General features: G+C 36.9%; 2 protein-coding genes across 3 annotated transcripts in view; one reads left to right on the top strand and one right to left on the bottom strand.

Moving 5' to 3' along the window:
• The first annotated feature begins 196 nt into the window (after positions 1-196).
• GIMD1 (GIMAP family P-loop NTPase domain containing 1) lies at positions 197-10,841 on the top strand. Its single transcript, XM_036244403.1, is given in 4 exon segments — positions 197-774; positions 10,584-10,666; positions 10,668-10,720; positions 10,723-10,841. Coding segments are annotated over 4 exon segments (648 nt in total). The 5' UTR covers positions 197-381.
• A 7,388-nt stretch (positions 10,842-18,229) lies between these two features.
• Positions 18,230-22,093, bottom strand: part of AIMP1 (aminoacyl tRNA synthetase complex interacting multifunctional protein 1) — a 34,818-nt gene continuing 30,954 nt past the window's right edge. Inside the window, exon 7 of one of the 2 annotated variants that reach the window (XM_036256097.1) lies at positions 18,230-19,750. In XM_036256097.1, the coding sequence (XP_036111990.1) occupies positions 19,584-19,750 (167 nt within the window). In that variant the 3' untranslated portion in view covers positions 18,230-19,583. The remainder of the gene's footprint in view (positions 19,751-22,093) is intronic. The other variant, XM_036256108.1, reaches the window with a different exon arrangement.

Genomic DNA, 22,093 nt, shown 5'->3' with positions numbered 1-22,093 from the left:
TTTGTTTCTACCTCTCCTCCTAGAGTGAATAATTTTCCAATGCTTATGCTAGCTTTGAATTTAGGGACTTCAGCCCCCATTCCTAAACCAACTCACCTACCACATTGATGAGTTGATATGGTTTACATTCTCATTATGTAATTTTTTTCTCTCTCACTGTCCTGTAATTCTTGCTTCCTCCTCCCTTATCTGTATTTGACTTCGTTCTCCTCTCTTATTGCAAGCTGCTAATATTATTTCAATCTTCTTTCGTCACTGGTGTGTGTCCACTCTAGTAGATCACTCCTGCACCCTTTAGTTACTATGAATTAGGGGGAGGCAAATTAAAGGTAATAGCTGGAGTGCTGCAGGCCAGGTAGGAGCTTTGGTCTGTGCACAGCCATGACGGACTCCAACAAGATGATCATCGACTTGGCCCTCTTTGGCATGACTCAGAGTGAGAAAAGTTCTGCTGGAAACATTCTTCTGGAAAGTAGTGACTTCCACAGCAGCTTGGCTCCATGTTCTGTGACCCAAGCTTGTAGTCTGGGCCACAGCTGTCACCTCCATGGCTTCATGCGTCATGGGGGACAAGAGATAACCCTGCAGGTCCGGGTGCTGGGCACTCCAGGTCATTCGCACAGTGAGCTGAACAAGAAGCACGTGAAACAGGAGGTCCAAGAGGCCCTGGAACAGCACTTTGGGCAAGAGGGTCTCCACCTTGTACTGCTGGTCCAGAGAGCAGACGTGCCTCTCTGTGGACAGGAGGCACCTTCCCCGGTACAGATGATCCAGGTAATACAAAGAGGCAGTTACACTATTGCCATTATTCCCATTTGGAGGACACTATCCTAATAGAAAAGAACTATAATAACTGGTTACAGAGCAGTTTAAAGCAAGTTTTAAAACAAGCCATTTAAAATAAGTGCTGGTTGCATAGAGACAGTAAAAATTACACGATTTTTTCCACTGACTTATTTTTTTTTACAATTTTTCTTTAGAGGAATTTGGTTAGTTATTTTACAACTGCATCACTTTTTAAAAAAAAAATGAAATGTTAAACTTTAGAGGTTAACTAAATCTCAAACCCCTAAGAACTGGAAACCTGAACAGGTTTGTAAATGTGGCCCCCGGATTATTTGCGTCAGAATCGAGTGGGCTCCTTGTAGAAAGTGCAGATTCATCCAAGCCCCACTGAAACAAAATCTCAGAAGTGGAGCTTACACATCTGCACGTGCACGAACTTTCCATATAGTTCTGAAAAACAGTCAAATTTCAGTGAACTAAAACACTAAGTTACATCCATATAACATCAAGGAGACTCCCCCTTATAGCTCATCAACAAATGGGTGTTCACTCACTCATTCATTCATTGAACACTGCATTGAGTACCTGTGCAGAGCTTAATGATTGGTGCATAATATATGAGCCTTGTCTTCAAAAAACCTTCGAGTCTAGAAGAGACAAATAGATAAACATGTATAAGACAATGAGGTGTCAAAGCAGTGTAATGTATGACTAAGGGGAAAGGAGACTCCACTGGGACTTGCACCATGGAAAACATTCAGGAGAGATCTATGCTCTATTTATGGGACAAAAATCAGGAATTTCAGATATTTGCTTGTCTCATAATCGGGAGAGTCAGCCAGAGACTGCTCCATTCCAGCCTTGAGAAGACCACAGGGACCTCAGGGTAAACATAAATGACATATGCCACATATGCCTTGTGGCCCAAACCTGTTTGTTTATTTATTATAAGTCACTAAGTTGGAGGCTTATTCACTGGTCTGGGAGAGGAGCTGGGAGAGGGGAGAGGTCCTGGGTATGGCCCCAGCTGGGAGCTGGAGGGAGGAATACCTGCATACAGTATACATCCCTATAAGGCCCATGTACAACCAGCAATTCCTGGACATGGCTCATTGAGCCGCTCCATTCTATTCAATTCCTTGATTCTCTGGTCTGGGCCCATCCAAATTTAACTGCGGACTTGACTAATGTGACTTGGAAGCTTTGTTAAGTCACTGAGCTTAGAGATCTCATCTCTACTAGAGGCTCCACAGGTAAAGTGCATGGGGAATAGAGAGCAGACGCTTCTCACTCAGGAAAAGTTTGTGTAAATGCTACTCTTCTTCTGTCCATCTCAGAGCTGAGAAAGGATCTGTTATACTGAGAGAGTACACTTTGCTTTACAGAAAGACTTTTCCCCTTTACTTAGTAAAGGCATACGATTGTTTTAAATGACAGATACACACTTTATTTTTCAGTAACTGTGCATGTTTCTAAAAAAAAAAAACAAAATGCATGTGTAATCACAAGAAACTAGCAGAAAAAATTAGGGTGACAAGGGTATAAAAAATAATCCTCACCATCCAACTTCTGAAAAATCAAGGGCATGTTGTAAAAAACCAAAGAAAAAGAGATGATTGCGATTAAGAAACAACGTGGGATCTAAGAAAGCCCATAAACCTCTTCCAAAAAGCCTGCATGTAAAAACAACATTTCTGGTGAGAAATCAAGTCAGGGGAAACCTGTAGTTTTCCATCAGTATAATTTTAAAACAGTATTTAAAGCTGCTATTAAATAAGCATGTAGCTTAAGCCATAGATGGATATAATTAAGTAAATTCGGCAAACACATAAACAAATATTTCTCAAAACTAACCTGACTCTCTCCATAAGTCTCCAAATTTTTCTTTATGCTGGCCCTATGCTGAGCCAAAAAGGGTGTTTAAGAGACATACCTTTTGAAAACAGAATTTTTTTTTTCCAGTTTCAGGATATAGAACAATATTGCAATCCCCTAATTTTTTTTATAGAAATAAATTTGATTCATACATGTCTCTGGTCTTTTTTCAAATAGTATCTGGCTGCAGGCTTCTCTCGGGGCTGCCTTGGAGTTAGTGTCCAATTCAGGAGTTGGAGGCAGAGAGGAGACGGGTTGGGGCTAAACTCAGAGCCATAATAATTTTTTTCGAAAATAAGTAAATTCTCTCCCAGGAGAACTCAGCAGCCAAAGCTTAGTAATCCTGAAGGGCCCACGACCCCGGGGAGGCATTGCAGGCCTATTTTGGGCTTCCACCAGCATCTTCTGCTGAAGACCGCCTACGCACCGGCTGGCTGTTTATGATCTTCTTCCTGAAGGTGCCTCAGACCCTGGTGGCAGCCATCTGGGTGTGCGCACAGATTGGGAGCAGCTGCAGTGTCTGAATATTCCACAGGCCCAGCAGCTGTGAGGAAGGCACGAGGAGTTAGGACGGTCCTCCTGTTGCCGGCACACCCTGGGTTTTTTGTTTGTTTGTTTTACTGGGCTGATGCAAAATAGGGAATAGAACATCTGCCTTTCCTCTTTGTTCCTTCCCCCTCTCCTGGGGGCACTGCTACCTGCCCTGGAAGGAGGTCAGAAGGCCAGCGCCCCGAGAAGTGCCCTTTCCGATCCTGGAGCTCCCTGCCGTCTCTTCCCATGTCTCTCCATTTGTGCTCCCACCTTTACAAATGCGTTATGGGCTTCCAGCCATGACAGCGGAAACGTTGTCCTTTTCTCTCTTTATGTTAGGCCTTTATTAATTTACGGTAAAATGGTAGCAATATCAGTGAGTCATCTCCCCAAATTTGGGAAATAAAGAGAATGCTTCTTTTTAATGTTATCTGAATAGCATTTGAATGTTTAAAAAAAATCCACAAATAGTGGACCAGAGCAGGTATGATAAAGTCACCTTAAGGAAAGTGCTAGCATGCGGCCGAACACTAAGAATTGAGTCCATGAATTGGCAACAGCCATATTCTTTCCACTCTCGTGGCATCGTGTATTATTACCGTACACAATCAGGCCTTACACATTTATTTCTGATTTGGGATGAACAACGTGACTGTGGATGCTATAGGTGGATATGTATACAAAAGAAAGGCCAATACAAGGCCTGAAAATACTAAACAAAGATCACCAGCTTAGTTTTTTGATAGAATTTAGTTGAAAAAGAAGCCTTGTTTGCCCTGGCCGATTAGCAGCGGTTAGAGCATCGGCCTGAGGACCAAAGAGTCGTGGGTTTGATTCTGGTCAAGGGCACGTATCTCGTTGCAGATCAGTCCCCGGCCCTGGTTGGGGTCGTGCAGGAGGCAACCAGTCGATGTGTCTTTCTCACATCAATGTTTCTCTCTTTCTCTCTCTCTCTCTCTCCCCTACCATCTTTCCCACTCTGTCTGAACATAAATAGAAAAATATCCTTGGGTGAGGAGGAAAAAAAAAAAGAAGCCTTGTTATAATTCTAGGTATATGACTATAAATGTTACCACGACTTCCTTGGCTTCAGTTCCTCACTGAGAAATTGGAGATGATTTTAGCCGTGTGAAAGTTCTGAGGGTTATATTATTAATAACTGTAATGTGCTTGGTATTGTGCCTGACTTACAATAGGCTCACAGTAGGTTTGCAGAAAATCACTATTATTGCTTTTGTTTTTATTGTTATCATCACTACTCAGATTATGATGGGTATCATTCAAATGAACTGGATATGAGCAACACAGTTTAGAGGTTAAGAGCATGTGTTTTTGCATAAGATATGCCTGCGTTCAAGCTCCTACTTAGTTATTTACTTGCTTTGTGACCTTGGGCAAGTAACGTCTCTAACCTTCCATCTTTTCACTGATAAACTGGGAAAGATAATAGTAATTTACTAAAGGTAATTTACTGCATTACTTTTGGAATAATGTCATGTTCACACAATAGCAAATTAACTCAGGCACTGGCATATGGCAACTATTCAATAAATATTGACTATGGTTATTATGGTTCTATTGTTGGAATTTTATTCTAAAATTAGGACACATTATTTGTAGCCTTCCTGGGATTATCTTGCAGGCTTCAGAAGAAAGTAAGAGTGAAATAAAACTTACATGGTCCTGATTTATAACTATAAGAACTTCCTTATTAATTTAGAAAAAATATGGGAAGAAAATTCACTGGCTTATTAAGGATAAACTGAGAAGCCCCGGCTTAGTGGGAAGGACATGGGCCTGGCAGTCCAAAGGCCTCTGTTACAGGCCCAGGCCTGCCAACAATCAGCTATGTTGCTTTGGCCAAACTATTAACATTGCAGCCTCAATATCATCATCTGTAAAATAAGGCAATTTGGACAGATGATCTCTAAAGTTGAAAATTCTCCGAATCTGGTCTAATGAGGTCTTATCATTCAGCTTTGGCTCTCTGAGAAGGAAAATGTAGTACTTTAAGTGGAATGAGAGTAAGGGAATAGAATAAAATATAAAGAATGGTCCTTATTGTCCTCCTTTTACATGATAATTTTTTTTTTCTCCGTTGATGTAATAGTTGGCTTTTTTTAAAGTTTTCCCCTAAAAAGTCCAGATGCTATGATTTCATCAACCACAAACAAATGGGGCAGGGCTGGTGAGGTCCTGGGAAAATGAATATAATTCCTGCAAAACAAAGTTTATATCCTAACTAGTTGTCCCAAAAGGACTAGATGGACTCATACCCATTAGCACTCTGAAACCAAACAAATACATGATTGATTGTAAATTTTCCATCTAGCTTAGTACTATATTTAAATTATTAACACCAGATAACTTACATTAACTTATCTTGCTCTTGGATTTTTATGTGAAGTATCAATCAAGTGTGATTATTCTTTCTCTGGGTCCACAGAGAGCACGTCTGGCCACTAATATGATGACTATACTACACCAAGTGACACTACTTTCAAATATTCAACTATTTTCTGGACAAAAATCAATATAAAGATTTTAAGCTAAAGCAACCATTCTCTTCTCTTTTTGGCAGTAATTCAAAAGTACAATTTTGCTCACAGTTCAGGATATGAGCAGCTTTTCATAAATAATTATCTACATGTAAAAACTTCCCAATGGCTCAACACATGGATTCGTAAGTGATATTGAACTTACAAATCTATTTTCCTTAGGTGTTTTAATTCATTTTCCCTGGATCACATTATGCGTTGAAGTATATGTTGGAGACAAACAGGGAACATGTTACTGTTACAGTTTGCAGACCAGGAACTAAAGACATACTGTGAAAGATATACCATTTAATGCAATAAGTACTAACCCAGCAAGAGAAGAATTCTGTTATGATATATGACTCAGGGAAAGGCCACTTCAGCCAAACAGTTCATTTTGCACAAATTTTTAATATAGTGACGTTTTTAAAATACTTAATGACAAACATGGCCCATGCATCAACTAATACTGAGGGGCTGGGTCTAGGGGTAGCATCAAGGGGTTAAGGGCAGTAGCAATTTATTAACTTGTATTTCACGTTTCAATATTATGACAATCAACATGAACACATTTACAATATACTGGGTGAATATCAGATCTAGCTCTAAATTTGAGAAACTTCCAGAGACAAGAGTGATGAAGGATCAATAGTTGTACTTGTATAGAAATAAAATCCCAATACGATATAATCCCCAATAGTGTTCAATCACTCTCTTTACTTGGTATGTCTTTACTGCCTGATAACTCCCTTGCTGATTTCTGTGCTCAAGGCATCATCATATGCCAAAAACGTTTCTGACCCCCTCCTTTACCTCCACTTTCCATCCTCACCCCAAACTGGGCTAAATGTCTGCCCCTATAGAACCATATATTTTCTATCACAACACTTGCAATTGCAATGGATTGTCAATATTTTTTTCCTGTCTGTCCCACTTCCTCAGTTCTAAGTTTACTTAATATACAAGAATCTCCACTACCTAGAAGCAGGAAATGTATCTGTCTTGTTCTACTGTGTCTCTGGAACAAAGTAGACCCTCAATAAATATTTGCAGAAGGAATAAATCACCCAGAGTGCTTTAAAAAGTTCCATCCAGGTTCTATCCCTAAAGATTCTGATGTATTTTAAGCAAGCATTGAAAGGGATTCTCATGGAAATTATTCTAAAATATTTTTATTCCTAGAGCCTAGATATGATATATTTAGCATTTCATTAATTTTTTTCTTTTTTTTTTTTTATCCTCACCTGAGGACACTTTTTCCACTTTTTATTCAGATAGAGTGGGAGGGAGAGCGAGGAAGAGAGAGAGAGAAACATCGATGTGAAGGGACACATCCAGTGGTTGCCACCCGCACGACCCAACCAGGGCCGGGAACAAACTGCAACCAAGGTACGTGCCCTTAGTGGGAACCGAACCTGGGTCTCCCTGGACCACAGGTCGAAGCTCTAAGCGCTGAGCCAAACTGGCCAGGGCTCATTAATTTTTTCCATCCACTTGTATTCATTTGCTAGGGCTACCATCACAAGTGCCACTAACTGAGCGGCTTTAGCTACAGAAATTTGTCTCTCAGTCTTGGAGGCTGTTAATCTGAAATAGATGTTAGCAGGGTTAGTTCCTGCTAAAGGCTGTGAGTAAAAGATCTGTCCAAAGACTCTCTCCTTGGCGTATGGATGGCCGTCTTGATGTTCACATGGCATTCTCCCTGTATTTGTGTCTTTGCCCAAATTTCTCTGGCTTATAAGGATGCCAATCATAATGGATTAGAGGCCACCCCATGCCCATGGCTTCACTAAGTATATCTGCAACCACCCTACTTCCAAATAAAGTCACATTCTGAGGTACTGGAGGTTAGAAGTTCAACATATGAGACAAAATTAAACCCACAACACTACCTTTTATTTATTTTGCACCTCTGAGTCCTCTCCCATGAGAGATGCAATAAAATATACTGAATATATGACAAACTCTGAAGAGGTCTGCTGATTTTGCTATGCCAATGTTAGCTAAAATATAATGTTGACATTATATGTATATTTAGATTTATGCAAGAGCTGTGTTCTCTAAAAGTTGAGTTAATTAGCCCTGGCCAGTGTGGCTCAGTAGTTTAGAGCGTTGCCCTTTGCACTGAAGGGTCACAGGTTCGATTCCTGGTCAAGGGCATGTACCTGGGTTGCAGGTTCCATCCCTGGCCCCAGTCAGTGAGTTTGCAGGAGGCAACCAGTTGATGTGTCTCTCTCCCATCGATGTTCACCCACCCCTTCTACTTTCTCTAGAAAATTAATGAAAAAATATCCTCAGGTGAGAATTAACAAAAAATAAATAAAAATAAAAGGTTGGGTTAAAGTTTTGTTAACTTATGTTTTTAAAGCCACATAAGAATATGCCAATTAAAATATCTCTTTGAAAAATCCTGTGTAAAATTTAGTACCTTTCTGTTAAAATAATTATTCTCTTGTACCGATCTTGAAACTTCAATTCAGCTTTTCTTGAAAGCAGGGCATTTTTAACTAGAAATATACAATTATTGTATGGTGAAGACAGACAAATTTTGAATGGATATGAGGAACAATTTTGGACCTATCCCTTGAGAAAGACCCTCTGAATACAAAATAGGAAGTGCAGACTATAGGCAAACCCATGATAATGGACTACAGAACAAAAGAGAAGTATTACAGGAAAGTACAATTTTGTGTACCAAAGATTAAGCTTCAAAAATTTAGACAACACACACACACACACACACACACACACACACACACACACTAAGATCCTTTAACTTTCTATTTGAGATGATGGTGAGGTGAGGGTCCAAATTTCATATTCATTCAAAATATATTGAGTTTACAATGTACTAGAGGCTTTGATCTATACATAAAGACATAGAACTTGTTTTCAAAGAGCTCACAGTCAAGTTATAGAGATGGATTTGTAAATAAACCCATCCAAAAAAAGCCGACTGTATTAGGAGTACCATGGTTTCAAGATGTTTCTAATTTTAAATATATTATTCCATAATCCCTGTATTTTTCATACTAAATTTACATATCCTGATTTTTCCTTCCTCCCTCCCTCCCTCCCTTCATCCCTCCCTCCCTCCCTCCTTCCCTCCTTCCTTCCTTCCCTCCCTCCTTCCTTCCTTCCCTCTCTCTTTTTATTCTTTCACTATTTTTATTTTTTAATATTATAAACACTAGTCCTATATTTGTTATATATATTGAAAATAGTTTCCCAAATTGTCGTTCAATTTTTTCAAGATTTTTTAAAACCAGTTTGTACTAATACCTTTCTTTGGGTTTGATTCTCTAAGCATCAGTTTCTCCATATCATTACGGAGGTAACAGTCTCTCCCACAAAGCATCACACTGAGCTTCAAAAGAGATAAAGATCTCAAGTGCTTAGCATAATATCTGGCATGAAATATTTGTTGATCTCCCCTCTTTCTTCTGATTATTAGAGGTCCTGGTTTTATTCCTAAGTATTTTATATTTTTCTGGCTATTATAAACTATAGCAGCTTTGGAAATATTTTGGTAATGGAAGTGTTTGGAATGGAGGGAATGTTATTTTACTGCCATATTGTCATGATTTCATATAACTGGCAATATTCAAAAAAGTTAAATGGTTATTTCTAGATGCCTCTCATACCGCACAAACAATATGCAACATGCTGTTACATCTGCTTATTTTCACTAATCAAACAAGAATTTATTACATAGCCACTTCCATAGATGTAACAATATCAATGAATTGCCTAAACATAATGCTAAAGCAAGAAGCCAAACATTCCATAAACAAAGAATCACCAGTCTTCAGTGTTTTTCAACCACATCAGAGGAAGTCATCTGATAAATTGTGTTTGATTATAGACATATGAAGTGAAGAGGACAAGAATCACAGTAACATTTTGTAGTTGTTCCAAATCACCAAATGTATTTTGATCTTAGCTTTTCCATTACATGTAACGAGATTATGTAATTGTAAATCCTTAGAAAACACTTTTAGCTATAATAATAACACGACATTCCTACAAAAGAAAAAAAATGACAATTCCCTTGGCCAACATAGTTTGGCTTAAAGGAATTCAATGGTTCTAACGAATTTAGGTAGACAAGTAAATATAAATGATTGCTGAATGCTACAAATGTAAATACAGTAGTCCCCCTTATCTGTGGGAGATATGTTCCCAGATCCCCAGTGAATGCTTGAAACCACAGATAGTACCCAACCTTATTATACTACGTTTTTTTTTTCTATACATACATAGCTTTGATAAAGTTTAATTTATAAATCAGGCACAGTAAGAAATTAACAATAACTAATAATAAAATAGAACCATTCTAGTAATAAATTATAATAAAAGTTAATGTGAATGTGATCTCTCTCCCTCTCTTAAATATCATACTGTACTGTACTTGCCCTTTCTCTTCTTGTGATGATGTGACCTGATACAATGCCCATATTATGAGATGAAGTGAAGTGACTGCTATAGATCTTTTCAGACCAGGGTTGGTCATGGGTAATTGAAACTGTGGAAAGCGAAACCACGGATAAGAGGGACAGCCGCGTATTATATGCAGCACTGACAATACGCAGTTTTGAGGATGTGCATACATAAACTATAACAGTAAAATAAAACCGAGAACTAAAGCCTTGTTTTAGAAAGCCCTCACATCTGTCTCCATTTGCTTTCATTATTTGACCCCATCTTCACTTCCCATTAAATATATTAGCTAGAAACATAAAGACATACATAGACATTTGTTGACTGTCTATGTTGAACCATAATAACTCCTTTGTTCATTTTTGAGAAATATAATCCAAGGGAAATAGCCATTTAACTTCTTCTCTCATTCAGAAACTTCTGGGACATGCTTGGAAAAATCATACTGCCATTCTTTTCACCCATGCAGAAAAATAGAAGAGTCTGGGTTAGGATAGCTGGATACTTACAGGAGGCCTCCGATGCACTGCGAACCCTACTGACTTCTATTCAGACAGATACATTTTCCAGTATAAACAAGGGAACTCACTCAATGAACAAAGAATAAAAGTCCTAGAGAAAGTCATGGAATTTATAAGAGAAAATTGTTACCAAGTTCTTACCTTTAAATAAAATTGAGATGAAAGGAAGAGTGTTGGGTATAAATGTGAGAAACCTGGTTTCAGAAGTATCTTCATCAGAATGGATGTGGACCATGAGAATGTACACTGGTATAAACACTATGAAAATTATCCAAATGTTCATGGACAGTAGCATGGATAAGCAAATTGTGGTATTTCGCACAATAAAATGCCATATGGTAATGGGAATGCATGTAACAATATCAATGAATTGCCTAAACATAATGCGAAAGCAAGAAGCCAAACATATTCCATAAAAGTTGTAACAAACTTGACTACCTTTTCCCTATATTCTTGTGAATTTGTGTTTTCATCTTTTTTTTTTATCCTCACCTGAGGACATCTTTTGTTCAGATAGAGTTGGAGGGAGAGAGAGGAAGAGAGAGAGAGAGAGAGAGAGAGAGAGAGAGAGAGAGAGAGAGAGAGAGACATCGACATGAAAGGGACACATTGAGTGGTTGCCTCCCACACGACCAACCAGTGAGCAGACCGATGCTCTAACCGCTGAGCCAAACCAGCCAGGGGCTGTGTTTTCATCTTAAAAACCTATAGCTAACAACAGTTTGGTAAATGAAAAGTCATATCTTACTTTAATGTGCATTTCGAAGACTGTTACTGAACTAAAGTATCTTTTTATAAACATATTGGTCATTTAGATTTGCTTTTCTATGAATTACCTCTTTATATTTTTTTTTTGGTCATTTTTCATTTGCATTACTACTCACAGATTCTTTGCTTGACCAAAACTTTAGAAAGCCTCCTGAATCTTCTAGGCCCATTTATGCACTGTAAAATCTAGTTTTAGCAAGAACCCTGCTAGTCAGTTTACCAGAATCCTCTACCTGCGTTTTTCTGATCCAGTTCCTCACCCTCTGTTATCCCCCAGGTGATGTCTGATCACCCGGGCCTTTCTGCAGCAAAGATCCTGTTAGGTCTGTTTGGCCAGATGCCCTCCAGCCCTTGATGCTTCCTCTTAGTGATTGTCCATCCATAGATCCCCACCCTGCTACTTGGCCATATTCCCACTTGCCCATGCTGTCTTTGGAGTTGGGCCCAACTCTCTCCCCACTATAAAATCTCACTGTGGTTCCTATACTTATGTTGATGGGCCTGAATTACCTTTAGATCTGGCATACCAAATTTAACAAGTGTCATTGAATATTTTGTTATTCAACACCTCTTGCCTGACAAATTGGAGGAGCTCTGTATTATAGATAATAGCCCTCCACCTGTCTTTCGCAGTGCAATTTTTTTCAATATTATTTATCCTTTACCTTTGTTTATAGTTAATTTTTGCCAAATTAAATTTGTGAATTTTCTTACGGTTATATATTTCTATGTACATGATATGAGGCAGGATTTTTAGTTTCCCTTCATTTCAGATGTAAAACAAATTGTATTTGCTCTATTTATTAAATAATTCATCCTTCTACTGAATAAAGGTAAACAGACTGAGGTAGGTATATAGAGATATATCTTCTTTACTTCTGGGTCTCTTCTGAATTCTTAATTCTTTTCCATTATCAATTTTATGTATAACGCTGTCAATCCCAGGATGATTTAACTAAAATAATTTTATGTCACTGCTAGATATCTAAAAGAACAAGTTTCCTTTGTTTTTCTTTTTTTCAAAAATATTTTCTTGCTGCTCTTAGACATTGATTGATATTTATATTTCAGATCTTTGTTTCTAATTTCAAAAAAAATATTTTGTATTATGTTATGACAAATGACATTCTGAGATATCAAATCCTCCTGTGCAAGCATACAGGATGTTTCCCTATCTTCCATTATTATTTATTTTATGTTACTATAGTTCTTGCGTTTCTCTTTTTCTTACTTTTGATTTGATAAAGTTTCTATTTATTTAATTTTTATTCTTGATAATCTGGAAGTTCTAACTCATGCCCATTAAGGATTTTTCCTTTGGTCCTGAATTCAGAATCAAGGTCATACTTCTCACTACTGTTTGATAACAAGGTGACTACTATTTCCTTACCAAGAACTTACATCCCCCTCTGCATCATCTCCTCAACTATGAAAATAAGACCCTTAGAACACTTTCCTCCCTCCCCATCCTCTTCTCCTGCCCTTGTCCCCCCTAGACAAGAGGTCTTTGGAATACTTTTCTTTCCCCATATTACCAGATATCACTAAGATAGTTAATAATGCAAGGCTCACCCATACAGATCCTCCCTTCTGTTTCAAAAGTCCTCTTTTAGCATTTACATTGAACATGCCTGCTGGTTTATCATTATCGCTTTAAATATACAAATATTAGAAAGTCCATTCCTCACCAGTTTTTTCTTCATTTCCCCCCATCTTTTTGGTTAGTGTATTTTCATAGTATCTTCTGAATTCTAGTACAATATCCAAAAGGCATTAAATTCCAGGTATGCTCTTCAACGCACCACTATGCAATAGCAATCCTAGCTCCTCATAATAATCAGCAGAGTGGATGTAGGGACATGATTTGTTAGTTGGTAATGGAATAGTTGAATCATAAGAATGCTGATGCAATGAAGCGAACATCTGTGCTGTGCTCTCTGTGAAGCTGGCTTGTTCAGCTTTTTCTGGATGACAATGTATCCACTGAATAAGCTCACTATTATTGGAGATAATTACAACTTGCAACAAAAGACCCATGTGACCAGAATTAGCCTTAGGTAAAATAAATGTCCAGAAAGTTCATCTTTGGCACCCTGCCTCGAGAGTCTATAATTTGCAATCTTTCCTCGTGTCCCTCCAGATGTCCAATCTGTATGCTATTCTCACCTGGAAGACAAAAATCTCTACTAAATTTTATATTTGACTTTGGGCAGTAGGTACACAATGCAATATCCAGATCAAGTATCATAGAAATCTATACTTAAAACCTATATAATCTTATTAACCAATGTTACTCCAATAAATTTGATTTAAAATAATATAAATCATTTAAAAACAAAAATAAAATAAATTTGATATTTGAAAGTGTTTTGAATCTTTTAGAGAACTGGAAGACAGCACACTTGATATTTTTGTGCAGTTGGGTTAGAATCTTACTATGTATATATCATCTTGGGGCAATAGTAATTCACTCCTGGTACTTACCAGGTCTGACCTTACCAGGTTTATTCCTCTAGATGCATTACCTTAATTGACAATTCAGACCGTCTTTTTTAAAGTTGTATTTATACTCTGCCTTATTTTAATAAATAATTTGCTTAAAGTTTCTGTTCTATTGCTTTTCAAAAATATAAAAATTATTTTACAAAAGGCTAACATTATTTAATATTAACAGTGGCATTGCTATTTCCCAGATTCTCAAACTTTATTTAAAAAATAAGTCTCTTTTCACAAGCATCTGAAGGGTTTTTGTTTTTTGTATCTGCAGCTTTAAGAGAAATGTTATCCTTTTATATGAAAACTGAAGGTTATGAAAAAGTTATTTCCATCAAAATAATTCTTTTGCTAAACTTATTGAAAGTGACTTTAGTTTGTATTTTTCATTAATCTTTTTCAAAGAGAAATCAAATTGTGGTGTTGATTCTGGATGATTCATGCACCATTCTTTCGAAATTTCCCAGGTGTGAAAAGTTGAGTGGGTTTTAAATTAATACGTATCAGCCACAGATGCAATCCTAGAACTGAAAAGTTAAGTGGATACATTGAGAGCATTTCTCTACTGGGATATATGATATTCTAATGAAGCAATTTACAAAAACAAATGTAAAACTTTGTCAGAGCAGCCTTGATACCATGGGGCATCACATAAATGCCACGGTAGAAATGAGTAGATTTAAAAATTGCTATTGGAACAATTCCGTAGGTGTTATGTAACCAAGGGAAAGGTGAGAAGAGTAGTTAGCCCCTTCATTAGAAAGGATTCCGAAAAAAAACTAGGGAACATCTAAGGGTGAAAAACAGTATACAATAATTAATTCATACTCTGAAATTCCAGATGGTTCACTTGCAAACCAACAGTTATTTCATTGTTTTAGATCTTTTCTCCCAGATTTTTTTTGGAGTTATATTCCTATGAATTATTTCTGCTAAGACACCTGAAGGAAAAACCACACTGTAAAAAGTGCCGTGAGCGAGAATGTGTAAGTCACTAACTCCTTTCCATTCCAACAAGTGGGTATTTGAAGATCCAGTTTTTTTTTTTTTAAATCCTCATCCGAGGACATTTTTCCATTTTTTGTACAGACAGTGTGGGAGGGAGAGAGAGGAAGAGAGAGAGAGAGGGAAACATCGACATGAAAGGGACACATCGAGTGGCTGCCACCCGCACGACCAACCAGGGCCGGGGACAAACTGCAACCGAGGTACATGCCCTTAGCGGGAACCGAACCCCGGTCTCTCCGGACCGCAGGTGGACGCTCTAACCGCTGAGCCAAACCGGCCAGGGCGAAGATCCAGTTTTGTATAGAGGCAGACTAGCCATCATTATTTTCATTATTATTACACATTTCAGGGTTGTTATCCAAGTGGTACTGCAAACAGGGTATTAACTATAAAGAGTTTTTCCTGGTTAAAATATCTATCTGCCTGCCCATCTACCAAGCATCAATCTATCTAAAACTTATAGTGACTTCCTCCATAGGCTGGCGTCTGGGATGAATTGTCATTACATGAACAGTACCCTCAACAACAGTATACAATTCAAAGAATCAAGACCATGTGGCTTTTTAGAAAGGTAACCACTGCCAGCAGCAACAGCCTGGTTTTGCCAAGTTTAATTCTTCCTGAGAACTTCAGTAGCAAAAAGAAAACATATTTGATAAATTCTCTTTGCAACAACTTCCAAAGGAGTGTTTAATAATCTCATGACTTCCCTTAGAACCTCTTAAATATACGAAAGAGGCTACCTACCCTCATCTCCTTACATGAATTACTAGAGCTCAGGTTGTTTTTATCACTGTCTTTTCCTACAATTTAAACAAAAGTTTAACTTCGCAAATAAAAGAAACCATGTGACTAACTGACATGGAACAAGGTGTGTTGTAATGGAGAAGAGCACAGAATTAGTAAAAATGGAAAGATCTAGGTTTCAGCTAGTTCTACCTTAGCACAGGCATTTACCTAACTTTTCTGATGACTCTTCGGGGAAAAACAGCTGGTGTACCTCTAAGGAGTTAAGAAATTAGGAAGGTTTATGAAAGTACTTTGTTAGCTATAAAGCATTAAATATCTAAATAACAATTGTATAATAAAATACATGACAGTAGACAGATATTACTATATCCCCATAATTCTTGTGAGAAAAAGGAAGTGTTATTCTTTACCTAAAATTTTGAAGGGCAAAGCTTTCTCCACAAGACAGCAATTTGCAATACTATTGTGAGTTGAGTCATTTTAACTTGCCTCACTTTTTTATTTGTACCACGGTCATAAAGTTGCTTTTCACACCGTTGCACAGCTCGTAGAACCAGGATTTGTGTCATGATTTATGTAGCCAAAGTACACAGCTCATATTGTGCACTTCCGATGTTTTTACATTTTTAAAGGTACAACATAGAATTATACTGGAAAATTGAGGAGGTATACTTATACCCCTTTAATGTTCCTATTATAAGCAATAGTGAGGTGTTGCTCCTTTACCCATCAAAAAACTTGAAAATATGATTGCTTCTATTTATGTTAAACACAATAATTTGACGTCTTGCTAGTCTAAGAAAATTACAAATCTACTTTAGACTTTATCAATGATATTAAACCAGTGAAGGAGCATCAATGAAGAGGGCTGGCCAGCATCTAAATGTCTAATCAATGAATTTCAGTGGGAGTACCGAGAGTTTCCATAATGAACATCTCTACTGAGGAAGAGATATTACATCTAATGTAGAGGGACCATCAGGTATGTTGAAAGACAGGGTCACAGCCTATATGTAATACTCCTTTAGATACTCTGTTCAATTTATACACACCAAGTGATCTCAACAAGAATTCAACTTCTCAGGAAGTTTTCAGAAACACGTTTCTGGAAAGGAACATCCCTATCATAAACTCATATCAACATAATACACAGCTCTTATATTACAGACATTAAGTGCTCTATGGGCACTAACTCACACAATCTTCACAACTCCATGAGGTAAGGACGGTTATTATTTATACCCATGTTACAGATGAGAGAAATAAGGTACACAGAGGCTGAACGCTTGCACAAGGTCACACAGGCAGTTAAGTTGTAGAGGCAGGCATCAACACTAGGTAATTTGGAGTCAAAACCAATACAGGGCACCATGGATTTCTTATAATCTACAAATGCAGGCTTTTTAGCCTGAAAAGCTAAAGCCCAGTCAACCAGGACCTAGTTAAACTCACTAATTGTGCTCCATGAGGCCCTATCCATACCTTCTATCTTGGCTGACATGCTTCCTAATAAACATCCATGAATTACTTTCAATATTTTGTAAATAGTCTAAATGGAAATTTACATTAATTTTTAAAAAAGCAACAACAAACTGGTTAGTGGGCACTTACGGTTCTTAGAATTGTAGAGTACTTAATGTTCTTAGTAGAAGCAAGGCAGAAAAAAAATGTCTAACTTTTATATTAAAATCAACCTCTCCTAAAAATGACTCATCTAAAATTAAATAAAAATACATGGAACTTCTAGATATAACAAAAGATACCCTCCCCCATATTCATGTATAATAGTGGGATGTCCTAGATGAGAAAATATCTTGGGGTAAGGTCAGATTTTTGTTCTGGTTTAGTTGGCAATAAATACATGGATGTCAAAAGGCACCAACTGTTCAGCCTGTGAACTACCACTACCTCCTATCATTAAAATCCTTAAAGGGCTGGCTACCATTCAAAATCCAGAAGAGCTATGCCCCATTCACTAACAATGCCATTTCTTGTTGTTGCTGATTCTCTAAGAGCTCTTTCATCCCAGCAATACAAATACAACAGAATTAAGTTTTCTTTTTTTTTTTTTATCCTCACCCGAGGACATTTTTCCATTTTTGTTCAGGTAGAGTGGGAGGGAGAGAGGAACAGAGAGAGAGAGAGAAACATCGATGTGAAAGGAACACATCGAGTGGCTGCCACCCACACAACCGACCAGGGCCGGGGACAAACTGCAACCGAGGTACGTGCCCTTAGCGGGAACCGAACCCGGGTCTCTCAGGACCGCAGGCCGACGCTCTAACCGCTGAGCCAAACCGGCCAGGGCAGAATTAAGTTTTCTTTAAAAACAACAACTGAATGAGCTAAATTGATAACTTGATTAATGTTTTCATGTAACTTGAATAAGGAATAAATATTTCAATTAAGTAGTTGAAATATCCTTTAAATTATATTAGAAATATTTAAAGAAACTTGATATAATTAAGAAAAATTAGAAAATACAGAAACACAAAAGACTTTGCCACATTCTTTATTTCCAAAATAATAGATCTTGAGTACATAACTTTGAAAACTCATTTGTGTTTAGTTATCAACATATGTTAATGATGCTGTTACTATTCAGTTTTTCAGAAAAAATATCAAATTCTATTACAGTATTGTATCCTGGTCTACCAGAACTCCATGGACTTAATTAAATAAATGAACTTTACTCATACTTTTCATAACTCAGCATGTAGCGTTGTACAATTTTTTGTTTTGCTTCTCCTTAATGGAGGCATAAATTGCTAGTGCTAGAATTTTGAGTGTGAGACTTTCTTTCAAATAATAGCTATACTCCTTCTTCCACAGATGCATTTGTTTTGGCAGCACAAATCACCAGTCATCATCTCAAGGCTAATAAACTTGAAGCTAGTAATTCTTGAGTTCTCATTGTTCCTTGAATATCTACAAAGTGTGTGAAAATAGGCTTTTGACACCCTAATGTATATTAAGTTTTTTGGCTGCCATATCTTTTAATATTTGGACAGTATGATGGTTCATGAAAAAAAATATATCAATATTAAATGGTCTTATAAAGATAATAAGCCATAAATAATGTTTTATTTGGTATCCAACGAATCTTTAAAGTCAGCTGGAGTAAAAAAATAGACTGCTGCTTTTACGGTCAATATATTGGAAAACTACATTGGCAACACTTTGCAATGTGTTTATGCTTCATAATCAAATTTTACTACTAATTATTTTGCTCAATGGAAAGAAAAGCTCAACATACAGTTGGAAATTTCAGTCTTTTTAAAAAATTGCCTTAAATATACAAGTTTGGGTTACTTTGGCAAGGAATAGCAATAATGTTCAAATGCCTTGTCTCTTAGCTTTTATGATGTTTGGCTCTCTAGAATCAAGTTGTTCATTTCCAATATTATTACAGTATGACTAGTACAATAAAACTTTACACACATTCTGATTTGTCATTTGAAGAAGAGAGGATATTTATAACATAGATACACAATATACTAAAAACCAAAGGGCTTGAAATTTCATGTATCACGTGCCTATAAATAAGAAAGTAAACATTAATCTAGTTCAAGTTATCTAAAAATGCACCAGGAAAAGACAATCTGCTAACCTACATCCCTGCTAAAAAAATAAATTACCACAAAACATGGGGCATTTCCTCCCTACATTATAAAGGATCAAAAATTATAGGTAAAAATAGTGTTTCTCCAATCAATTGAAAACAATATATACTAGGTAATATTCTAGTCTAGAAGAGAAATAACACAAAAATGAGTCAGTTATATTTTAGGCATAAGTGATAAATGTATTTTTTTATTGTTATTAAAGTTTTTTTTCCAATGATTTTCAGTAAATGAAGCATTTTAACTTAATTTTATTTTATTCCGCTGTTGGTCATAGTTTGCGCCCGACACACCCCCTTCCCTTTCACTTCAAAGGGAGCTCCTCTGTATGTGGCCACACACTCAGCATTGGTGTAAAGATCAGGCTGGATCTGCTCCCAAATCTTCTTCTTAGGATTCAACTCCTTGTCAGGCTCTCCTGTTGGGGAAAAATAAACTTATATAGCTAACACATTAAATAAATTGTCCATAGACATTTCTAGTGAACTGTAGTGGCAGTACTTTCTGACTTTACACCTGATCAGCATTTTAGCATTTACTATTAATACTTACTTTATTTTTATGATGTTAGTAGCTTATATTCTTGATTGGCAAAATATGTCATTTCCTAACAAATATTAAATATGTTAATTTTCACTCTTACACTAAATATTTTCTCAAGTAATATGGATCAGCAAATTTATTCCAAAATTTAAAATAAAAATATATGATACTCTTAAAGAAAAACTGTGAAGGGATAAAAGTATAATTTCATGTATTATATTTTTACATGTGGCAGAAGCAGTGCATGTTTTACTGTATGTTTCATCATACAAAATAAATGCCGCAACTGCTGCTACAGTGCTAAGATTTCTTTGTTGTTGTTAATTCTCACATGAGGATATTTTCCATGAAGTTTACAGAGAATGGAAGGGAGGGTGGGGGAGAGAAACATCGATGTGAGAGAGACACACCGGCTGCCTCCTGCACATGCCCCGGCCACAGCTGGGATAGAACCTGCAACCCAGGTATGCGTCTTTGACTGGGAATCGAATCCATGACCCTTCGGTGTGTGGGCTGATGCTCTACCTATTGAGCCACATGGGCCAGGGCTTAAAATTTCATATACATACTAGAGAATGATTTAAATATTAGGATTACCTAGCTAAATACAACTACTTTGGGTTCTACCTGCAGGGCATTCCATTTGGTGAGATGGAAAGAGACAGAAAGGGGTAGAAAGGAGAGAAGGACCAGTATTTTCTAAGAACCAGGAATATATGTTGTTGCATGCAATTCACACAACAACACTGACTCTCATTTCAAATATAAATAAACCGGGACTCAGAGAAGATAAGTTGTGGGAAGTCACACAATCAACAACTGAATTCAGAATTGGACACCAAAGCTCTGTTCTGCTAGCACAGACCTTGACTCCTAATAAACTACGCTTTAGAAAAGAAACATCATTCTGACATGTGGATAATGCCCCATCCCCTCACTTTATAGTAACTCACACTATAAAGTTTACAATCAATGAAAGACAAATGAATGGTAAAAAATATCTGTTTAGGCTTAAAGACAACCACTATACCAAGCAAACCCTCTTAATGAATAAGAAAGTAGAGAGGAAAGTTTAATATAGTAGCATTTTAATACCTGGAGATATTCAATAACATTTAGAATGAAGAATCAGTTTTTATTATTGAAAGTATTACAGATGTTCTCCTTTTATCCCAATGAGCCCCTCCTTCCCACTCCCCGCCCCTGCCTTTCCGAGCCTAGTGTCCATGTGTTGACTGGTTGTGCATATATGCATGTAAGTTCTTTCGTTTATCTCTACCCACCCCTATCACACCCCATCCCTCTGAGGTTTGTCTGTCTGTTCCCTACTTCTATGACTCTGGATCTCTTTTGGTCGACAGCTTATTTTGTTCACAAATTAGTGAGATCATGTCAAGAAACAATTTAAAAAAGTAATGTATCTCTTAAGCATTAGCTTTAAATAAAAATGATTTTCTTGGAGGTAATAAAAAATATCACTGAAGCACAATTTGGTAATGATAGAAATACAACTTTCTAGATTTTTAAAAACTGACTCCCAAATTGAAATCTCTTGGAATTACTTCAGAAAGAATCTTTTAAACATTACTGGAAGTAATTATATTCTATATTCTGATTACATCTTATTATCTAGTGTTTATTATTCACCCATATATACATAGGAATAACAAAACTGAGTAATCTGGTTAGGCATAGTAGTTTTGTTCTTTATTAGCTCTTCAGAAACTGCCATGAAACTGGCAAGAACATATAAAACTGATATGCAGGTTTTCAGAGATGACAGAAAAGTTAACTGAATGATATATTTACAGTAAAAGAACATGCAATAACATTAAAACTGAAAGACAGTATAAAAGTGAGGATTTCTCTTTCTCCTTTAAGAGCATTAGCTTGGACATTAGTTATATTAATTAATAAAAAGAACAGGAAAAAATACCAATATATAAAGTATCTACAAGATTTTTATTTTTGTTTCTAAGCCATTCCTAGCCTCTGGTCATAATGCTACCTTATTCATGTACAAATCACGTGGAGAAGTGAACATTCCAGAATTCTGAGAAGCTGGAGGCAGAGATACTTACTATTCAGGGAGGCCTGAGTATTAGCCCTGAATTCCCTACACTCAGAAAGAGATGTTCCCTAACTGATTAGTTTAAGCATAGTGTATCAGATTTGTGTAAAACCTTCTTATAAAAGCATAGATTGTGTAGTAAAGTCT

The sequence above is a fragment of the Molossus molossus genome, unplaced genomic scaffold, assembly GCF_014108415.1.
Source record: "Molossus molossus isolate mMolMol1 unplaced genomic scaffold, mMolMol1.p scaffold_m16_p_1, whole genome shotgun sequence".
NCBI lineage: Eukaryota > Metazoa > Chordata > Mammalia > Chiroptera > Molossidae > Molossus > Molossus molossus.
Note: the sequence above shows the minus strand (reverse complement) of the source record. Positions and strands in the feature narration are given on the sequence as shown.